General features: G+C 42.0%; 1 protein-coding gene across 3 annotated transcripts; it reads left to right on the top strand.

The window, feature by feature from the left end:
• On the top strand, window positions 482-3,504 carry LOC109232975 (probable fatty acid methyltransferase Rv3720). 3 transcript variants are annotated; one of them, XM_019398682.1, is made up of 6 exons: window positions 482-641; window positions 743-950; window positions 1,581-1,676; window positions 1,747-1,802; window positions 1,886-2,009; window positions 2,187-3,504. In XM_019398682.1, exons 2-6 carry the CDS (start codon window positions 936-938, stop codon window positions 2,382-2,384), a joined length of 489 nt encoding a protein of 162 aa, XP_019254227.1. In that variant the 5' UTR covers window positions 482-641; window positions 743-935; the 3' UTR covers window positions 2,385-3,504. The 3 variants fall into 3 exon arrangements, with proteins under 3 accessions (XP_019254227.1, XP_019254226.1, XP_019254228.1); XM_019398683.1 differs by lacking the exon at window positions 482-641 and having other exon boundaries at window positions 658-950; window positions 2,187-2,249; window positions 3,302-3,504; XM_019398681.1 differs by lacking the exon at window positions 482-641 and having other exon boundaries at window positions 657-950.

The following is a 9,460-nucleotide window of genomic DNA, read 5'->3' as shown; positions in this document are numbered from 1 at the left end:
GTAAAAGAGAAGCACGAGAGATAATTTGAGACGGGAGAGTATAAAGCTCATTAAATGGGAATCAACCCCGACTATAGAGCTTTATGTTTCCTAAATTCTAGGATGACAATATTATCAGACATTAGTAACTGTATTATGAATTCATTTTTATATATATTTGTTGAATATTTTTATACAAATATAGAGTTTAGACAAAAGCTGTTGGATTCGACCGAACCTGTATATCGGCTTCTAGGTCCTCCCCCGTGTGACTATATGACCGATTGATCAAATGGTCAGGTTTATGTAATACTTTCTTCGTTTTATTTTGTTTGGTACTTTTCGCTTACTGAAAGTTTGTTTGATTAATTAGGGAGTATTAATCTTACCTTAATTACGGTTAAAATCTTTAAATTTTCAGTTTTTATTGAGAGTTAGTTTGATTAATTCAGGATGATTACGCATTAATTTGAGTAGGATGGAAAACAAAAAAGACTCCCTTCCCAAACATGGACGGAGGTCCGAAGAAAAAAGAGAAATTAGGTTACAAAAAAGGAGGATTGCGGCGGTTTTAATATGGCGATTTCCCAAAACCCGCCGCAATACACAATAGATTAATGGTCATTTTGGCAGCGCCACATTACTCATTTATAAAGTGGCGGGTAAGTGTATAATATGGCGGTTCTAGCTAGTGGCCGCTATTTACATTTTAATTTTGACATAATTTTTGATTTATTTAAAAATAGACATCTAACTCTCACAGATTAGAACTCGACCCGACCTAAAAAAAAACCCTAGTCTCTCCATTTGCCTCTCTTCGTTCATCGATCAGGAGCAATCCGTAAGCGGCGTTTCACCAAATCGCCATGGCCGACGACTCCATCTTCTCTCCTTTCCTTCTCTTCCTCTAATCCGGTGTCCAATGAAGCCCGCAACGAGTTCACTGACATTCCATCATGCCTTTGATATATGTAGGTCAAGCTCTCCAAGGTACTCTATGATTTTCTCTTATTTTTGCTTATATATGTCGATATTTATGTGGATCCACGGTCACTTTGCTGTTTTACTATGCTATGTCGCTATAGTTGTTGGTTCTATGCTTAGCTTGCTTTCTCTCAGAGATTTCATATATCTGGTATCGTTATGGACGAATCGTTTTGTGATTGGAATTCGTTAGAAGTTTTTTTGGTTTGGTTGGAACTTGTTTGTCAGTGTAGGGTTGAGAGAACTGAGAACCCTTCAAAATGTTAATTTTGTGCGCATTAAGAGGAAGGGACGCCACCTATTGCTCCTTCCTGGATTGTTTTGATATTCGAAGATATATTAGCAGGAATAGAGCAGAATATGTACAGTGAATTGTATAGTGGCCTTACCTGGCTTGCGATTAAGGCTTAGTTGGTTGACAGAATCAAGAGCTCTGTGTGTGGAGTGGTGTTTTGTTGTCATTTACACATGCTATATGTTATTGTGCGAACTATTGAATTCTGTACGTTGAATGATTGAGTTGGTCTGCTTGAATTAATTTTAGTATCATTTTTAAGAAAATTTCAAAGAATTCTACAATATGGATAAATTCGTTGACATAAACTAATCTCTTACAGGTTGCAACTCAAGGTGATTTAGGCCTTGCTGATGCTTTTATTCAAGGGGATTTCTCTTTTGTCGATAAGAATGAAGGTCTTCTTAATCTTTTCATGGTGAGGAAATGACTCTATTTCTTTGTAAATAGCTATTTGTTGGTACTTGGCATCCTGAATTCTTTTACAGATTTTTGTTAACAACAGAGATTTGAAAGCATCAGTCACAAGGTCTAGTAAGAAAAGGTAAGTACTTTTATAGAAACTGAAATCAGGAAAATGCAACTTATGTTCATACCTTAAATGATTTTCACTCCTTTATACTCCAGAGGCTGGTGGACACCACTGCTTTTTACAGCTGCAGTATCATCTGCAAAATATTTCATTCGGCACGTTTCAAATCAAAACACCCTGACTCAGGCTCGTCGGAACATCTCTCATCACTATGACCTGGTAAGTAACTTGTATATTATATCACCAAATCACATACTGATGTCAAGATCACTAATGATATTGAAATTCTCAATGCATATGGATCTTTGCCTGCTGTTTTCTTGTAACTTTTTCATCTTAAATAGGCCTATGGCTTCAAGTGTAAATTTATAAGTATATTTATTGCTTTTTTTTCAGAGTAATGAACTCTTCTCGCTCTTTCTAGATGAGACAATGACATATTCATGTGCAATTTTTAAGGTAAGACCTCAACTTTCAAATATTTTGCAGCGTTGCCTCTATATCTTATGCAATCTACATTTCTGTCCAACACGCTATTTGCACTGCAAAATTTCAACACGCTATGAAATTTCATTTCTGTCCAACACGCTATAATTTGTCATTTCAAATTGCGTTTAATTTCTGATAAACCATCAGCTATTTGAGCCATGTTTAGAATATCAGATTCTGTCCCCAAGTAGTCAATTTCCCTACTGTCTTCACACAAAGGTAAGCCAAATTCAGGGCTGCAAGTTTCTGGTATGAACTCTGACTTGATCACCTCTGTTTCTAATTTATTGCCTTCATTCTAAATCTCTTCATTGCCACCCTTTTCAGTTAACTTTCTAAGTCTCTGCAACTGTAAAGATAAAGAAAATTCTAGTATTAGCTTTTCTAACTCGAAAAGGAGAAAGTTATTTCAATAAATTACCTGGATGAGTAGAGATTCATTCTCTTTTTTGAGCATTTCATACTTAGAACCAAGGTTATCATAACTGATTTTAAGCATTCTATACTCCATCTCAAGTTGCTTGGACTTTGATCTAGCTCTCTTGTTCTGAAACCATATAGCAACTTGGCGCGGCTGTAGGCCTAAGCTTTTAGCCAACTGCTGTTTTGTTCTCAATTCAGGCCTTGCCTCTGTCTCAAACATGTGTTCTAGTGATCGAATCTGCTCGTCGTTGAATATTCTTCTCATGTTGTCCTTGCAATTCTTAATACTTGACATAGCGTGCAGATTTAGATCCTTTCCTAATGACTTCTTGACTTAAGTTCTAGTTATTGATTTTCACTGAGTAGATTTGTAGTTGTAATTTGTATATTATAATATACCATTTGTTTGCCAGAAGTTGGAAGTAGCTCCAAAGTAAAATTGGTTCCCAGAACTCCATTTGGTGATGCACCCTTGTTTTTGTTAAACATTCTTTTGCAATTAAGAGGACAACTTTGGTTTTTTTAAACTTGATCTTCTATGGATTTTTTGACGATATTCCAACAAATAATACGTGTTTATTGTCTCATCTTTTTTGCAGGCACCAGATTTAGAAGCGGATCTCCACGAATCGAGCCAAAAATATTTATCATACATGTGCAATTAGTAATTGTGTTAGGATCAACTATGGTTTTAGTTTTGGGTCGTCCAAATAATTCTTTGAAACTTCAATATATTAGATGATGTAATTGTGGAGATATACCTTTCTTTATACAATGAATATCTTTGATGTTTAATTCTTTATATTTCTGTCAAATTTATTGCTCCATAATATATTATACAAGATTAGAAGCATAGGGTGTAGTAAATTTGATGTAAATGTGGAATGAAGAAATTACTAAAATAAATATAAAATAATGACAGTAACAATCTACAATAATGGCGGTTATCAGCTGCCATAATAGTCAGCTCACTTTGGGACAATTCTTTCCGATTGCGGCGGTTCAAAAACGCCATATAATACAAATGAAAACCGCCATTTTATGCACTTTACAATTCTGGCGATTTTGTAAGAACCGCCGTATTAAGCTTTTGGCGGACGGGATTATGGTGATTTTAGAAACCGCCGTAAATGTGTATTAACCGCTGCAAAATGTACAAATAACTGCCGTTATTTCACTGCTTTTTTTGTAGTATAATCTCCGAATGTAACCACACAATCCTATCCCTCCTGACTGATGAATTTATCTCCACAACGTATTTTTTGTGGAGTATTAAAAAAATGCGGAAAATTTTACGCCGGAAATATTTCGCTATATCACATATACTAGGTTGGTGATATGTTTATCGGGAAATATTAAAATGGCACCTCAACCTGACAAAGTGTGTACATACAAATGAGGTGAACCCAAAGTTTAAATATAGGTACCATTCACAATATAAGTAGAATCCACCGGGTAAAAAAATCAAAAAATGGCCAACAGATTATAGGTGTATTTCGTGATCTTCGACCGATTACGAATATCTACGATGTACTTTCATCATATCAATGCAATATTTTCTTATCTAATGCAATTTCAAAACTGTACAATTTAAAAGTTGCCACGGGCTAGTGCGATAAACAAGAGCTATATTGTGGAAAAGTTCCGAATACATGATTACGGTATCCAACAAGTTAACACAATTAAATTACTATATTGCACGATAACTCCGGTTCTATATAACTCCTACATAGAACACATATAACGTGTTATGACCTAGTTAGAAAACTCACAGAAAGTTGGTGCAAATCTTTACCCAACCGAAATAACAATCATCTTTATGTTGTGGAGATAAATTTCCTTAATCTATCTTGAGACAGTAGGCCGAACAACTCGTTAAAAATTGGCCAACAGACCTAATAAACCTCATTAAACTTACACCAAACGACACCATCATAAGAAGTAGCCTAGTAGATAGATGGCTTTGGCCCTCAATAAGCCCACCAGCTTCTACCGGAAGTATAGTGCTGGTTGGCGACGCGTGGCACCCAATGACACCAAATCTTGGTCAAGGTGGTTGTTGTGCTTTGGAAGATTCAATAGTTTTGACCAAAAAACTTGCAGAAGCAATCAAGTATAAACGTATTCCTATCGAGGATGCACTCAAAGCATATGAAACTGAAAGATGGCCTCGTATATTTCCATTAACGCTACGTGCATATCTTGTAGGTGCACTATTGTTTCACTCAAAAAGATATTGCAACCTTTTTGAACAAATAAATCAAATAAAATGATGGGATAAATTTTAATCATTCGTAATGAATTCCAGATCAAAGAATTAGATGAAGAACAATATAAAAAAAGAAGTGAAGATAAACGATCTTATTGAAACTTCCCAGAATCATTCTCATAAATCGGTGGAGTAGGACATATCACATATTAAATCGATTGCCCCCCGGATTGCCTCTTTCATCTTTCTATTTATCGAAATTACAGAGAGGAAATAGATCGAGAACAGGAGAGATGTTTTTCAGAAATGCCCCCCTGTGAGAGGTTTTTACCTTCCTATATATGCAGCTCTGGAACTCCGGCTATGTGGTATATCCGACGCTTCTCTATGCCTCACACTCCTCGGTTACTTGCTGGAGGTCGTCCTTTACTGCTTCGACGAAAGTCGTGAGGGCAATATAGAACAGCCCATGTTGATCCTTATTACCTTGCCGTCTGTTGGGGGCGTTAGTCGGTCTAACCGTAGTGGTCAAATTTTGACCAATACAGTTAGTCCCTCTGTCTGTCGGGTCGTCTCCTGTCGGGCTCGGCAGACGGATTATGGTCACTGTCTACCCGAGAGAAATCAGACTACTCACTCCTTGGTTGTGCTACGTGGATTTGGAAGGGATGACGACACCCTTTTGGTATTCCTGGACCGTTGCGACCATTTCAGAACCAAAACGTCGTTTGTGCTGAAACGTTGTTTCGTGGTTGCAGCCATTATGACACACGTTCTTAGAGAGTTGAAATGTTTCGTGTGCCACCGGGTTTGATTGGCGACTCTTGGGTTTCGTGCTGGGAAGGTATATGTTTCTTATAAATAGAAAGAACACAACATTCGATTGACACATTCCCTTGCCTTTTGCCTGAAAGAATTCTTGCGAGTATACTTTCTTCCCGATAACTTCAGACTTTTATTTGCTCCCTGTGAGCCGAAAAACTCCCATCCTTTCCTTTCATCGCTTCTTTTCTTTGCTAAGTTAACACAATGGCTGGTAATTTTTCTCGTGCTGACCTCCCTGCCCCTATTCCGGCGCCGGCAAACGATACTCCGGCCACCGGAGGGGCAGAACTGGTGGAGGAAGAGGAGGTTCCGTCAGTGGCCGAGATCTTGCCCCGCCCCGGAAGAACATGGGTTGATTTCAGCGATCGCGCTGGGGAGGAGCCGGAACCTGTCCCCTCAGTAATGAAGGAGGAGAATATTGCTGATTTGAAAGTTCGGTGGGGAATTCCCGACTATATCGATATGCGGTCGGCGGTGGGAGACGACATCGTCCATTTCGACAGCCCCGGGTACTGCATGTTCTACGCGTACCCCTTCCTTATTGGGTACACTCTTCCTCTCCCACTCTTGGTGGTGGACTTCTGTCGCTTTTATGAGGTATGTCCTGCCTAACTCTCGTCGTACCTGTATAAACTGTTTCTGATGTTGCTCAAGTTCGCGGAGCTCCCGGCTATGAGGTCACTTTGGGGCATATGCTCAACATCTTCGCCCCTCAGCACATTCGTGGTACGATGATCCACATGCGCCCTCGGGGGTCAAAGAGTCTGGTGGTGAAGATGGACGACAGGGCTAACCGTCGTTTCTATGAGAATTATTTCTACGTGCGGACCGAGCATCTCGTGGCAGATCCAACGCGGTTCCCTGAGAAATGGAACTTTGCGCGTAAGTTTGTATGTTGTTTTATTTTTAGTCGAAGGGATGCACGACCATTTCTTATCGTGATACTAAATATTTTCCACTTTTTGCAGCCGCGAGATTGCCTCTTCCACCTGTTGACAGTATCCGTGAGTGGGTGGGCGCTATTCTCCCTCATACGGCGGGGATCCGCACATGGGAGGCCTTCTATGACAAGTACGGGCGCAAGCCTCTTTCTGGTGAGATGTCGTATCCATTTGTCATTTTTTCTCCTTCCTTTCTTTGTATTTAATTTCTCACGTGTTGCTCATCGATGTCAGGATGGGTATGGAGGGCGAGGGCTCCTCCGTTAGCTTTTCGGCAACCAGCCTCATCTACTCGCCCTATCGCAGTACCCACTGCTCGACCTTCGTCGAGGGCTGCTTCAGTTGAGTCTGCGGCAGGGGTTGCTCCTGCTGAGATCGCTTTTAGGCTGAAGTTCTGACTCGTGCTGCTCGCACGACAGGTGAATCTCCGCCTACTGAGGATGAAGGGGGTCCTTCCAAAAGGCGGCGAGTGGGGTTTGAGACAGCGCCCCCAACTATGATTCATCTGGACGACTGTCCTTCAACGGGATATAGAATGGGGGTTGATACAGTTCCCCCTGTAAGGACGGAACCGGCTGTTGCATCTGCTCAACCAGAGATTCCAGCCATTGTCGGTGATCAGCGTCCTACCACGACGGAAGGTCAGGTTACCTGGGCCGCCGTTGTGGTTTCGGATGTACCCTCATCCTCCGTGCATGGTCGTACTTCCTCTTCAGCTGCTGACAGAGGAAAGGGGATCGTGGTCAAATATTATGAGTCCGAGTCGGACCTCGTCCCTGATGATGTTAGGATGTTTGAGGAGAGCATTACCATTCGGTGGTTCAAGGGGGAGGTCCGGCCCGCTTTTTTGAGATTCCTTCGGATGTCAACCTCTTGGGGGATATGGAGGATTTGGTGCCGTAGTTCGATATTTTGTGCTCCAAGGCCGAGACTATGTCCCTTCGGAACATTCCTGACACCGATTTGATGGACGAGGTGGCCGATATGGGCTTAAGAGTAAGTTACATTATCCCTGTTGCTTTTCTTTCGTTTTTCTTGATGACGGAGGGATAACCCATATTCTCATTTTTCAAACGTATATGCTGGAGGTGGAGAGTATTCGCAGGGCCAACATTCAGGCCAAAATCTTCTTGAAGATGATGGAGAAATATCGGCGCTATCGCGACAAGTGCCGTGAGATGCATGAGCGGCTGAAGGCGAACCCTTGTGATCGGACTCTCGGCGAGGAGTTGGAGAAGAGGGACCAGGAACTGTTGCAGGCTATTCGCAGCAAGAGTGCGCTTGAGGAGCAACTCCGTGCGAAGGATGAAGAGCTCGAGCTAGGAAAAGGAGTTGTTGTGGAGTGTGAATATCTCAAGGAGAAGCTGAGGTCGATGCAGTCTGAGATGGATCAGAACCTCCTCAGGGTCGAGGCAATGAGTGCAGTGGGTGGGAAAATTGGCTGAGATGGAAAGAAAGGTAGTCGGGTTGGAATGCATGGAGAGTGCATGGTCCTCAGCTTCGTCGAGGGCGGCGGCTTTGGAGGACACCATCCGCGTCCTCCAATCTGAGCAAGAATCGGAAAGGGCGATGGCCACGCTAAGGGAGGAGAGGCTTGAAGAGCGCATTAGCAAGATCGACCGGGAGGCCTCGATCTTGGGGGATCGGGTCGATGCTCTGGAAGCTGAAAGGGAGCAACTGCTGGCTCAACTTTAGTCTTCCTCTGCCGTCGTTCCTCGTCATTTGCACGAACTTTGGGTCCATGCAGAAGCCCAGTGGGATATATATAAGAATCCGTGGGAGGTGGGCAAGGTGACCGAGGCCGAATATGAAGAAGCGCGGGTGAAGGCGCGAGAAGCTCGCGTCAATTGCGGATATGACTCGGCGACGCCAGAAGCTGACGAGGGCGCGGGCGCCAAATTTGAATTCCCTGGAGGTGATGGTGGAGAGGGTGCTGATGATGATGCAGAATAGAGAGATGGTGATCTTGATCTGTTTTCTACTTGTTGTTTTCTTCCTTCATTTTTTTTCTGGTTGTCATTGTCATTTCCTTATTCTTTTCCCTAGTCGTTGTTTTTTTATATTGTTGACTTGGGCCTCATGTAACCCGCGACCATTTGCGCGGTGACTTTGTATAAAGAAGAGCCTTTCGCTGTTATTTGTCTTGTACTTTACCTTAGTTTTTGTTTTTCTTGATTACGACGTGAGATAGATTCCCGCACGGCGAGTCCCAGTCTTTTGCTCCTTCTAATGTCCCTTGGCCTCAGGAATATTTAAAATTCTTGCGATGGCTTAGGGCCTTGAATGGTTTTACTTCGACCTATTGACGTGTCGACCCGTCGCCATTCGTCTGAGGTCGAACTCTTCTTTTCGGCTAAGGCCCTTGGACTTAAAGGGTGTTATTTTGACTTATCGAAATGTTAACCCGTCGTCGTTCAATCAAGGTCAAACTCTTCTTTTTGGCGAAGGCCCTTGGCCTTAAAGGGCGTTATTTTGACTTATCAAAATGTTAACTCGTCGTCGTTCGATCGAGGTCGAACTCTTCTTTTTGGCGAAGGCCCTTGGCCTTAAAAGGTGTTATTTCGACTTATCGGAATGTTAACCCGTCGTCGTTCGATCGAGGTCGAACTTTTCTTTTTGGCGAAGGCCCTTGGCCTTAAAAGGTGTTGTTTCGGCTTATTGAAATGTTAACCCGTCGTCATTTGATCGAGGTCGAACTTTTCTTTTTAGTGAAGGCACTTGGCCTTAAAGGGTGTTTCGGCTTATCGAAATGTTAACCCGTCGTCATTCGATCGAGGCTGAAC

This window comes from Nicotiana attenuata, chromosome 10 (genome assembly GCF_001879085.1).
Source record: "Nicotiana attenuata strain UT chromosome 10, NIATTr2, whole genome shotgun sequence".
Lineage (NCBI taxonomy): Eukaryota > Viridiplantae > Streptophyta > Magnoliopsida > Solanales > Solanaceae > Nicotiana > Nicotiana attenuata.
The sequence above is the reverse complement of the archived record's forward strand: the minus strand, read 5'-3'. Positions and strand labels throughout refer to the sequence as shown.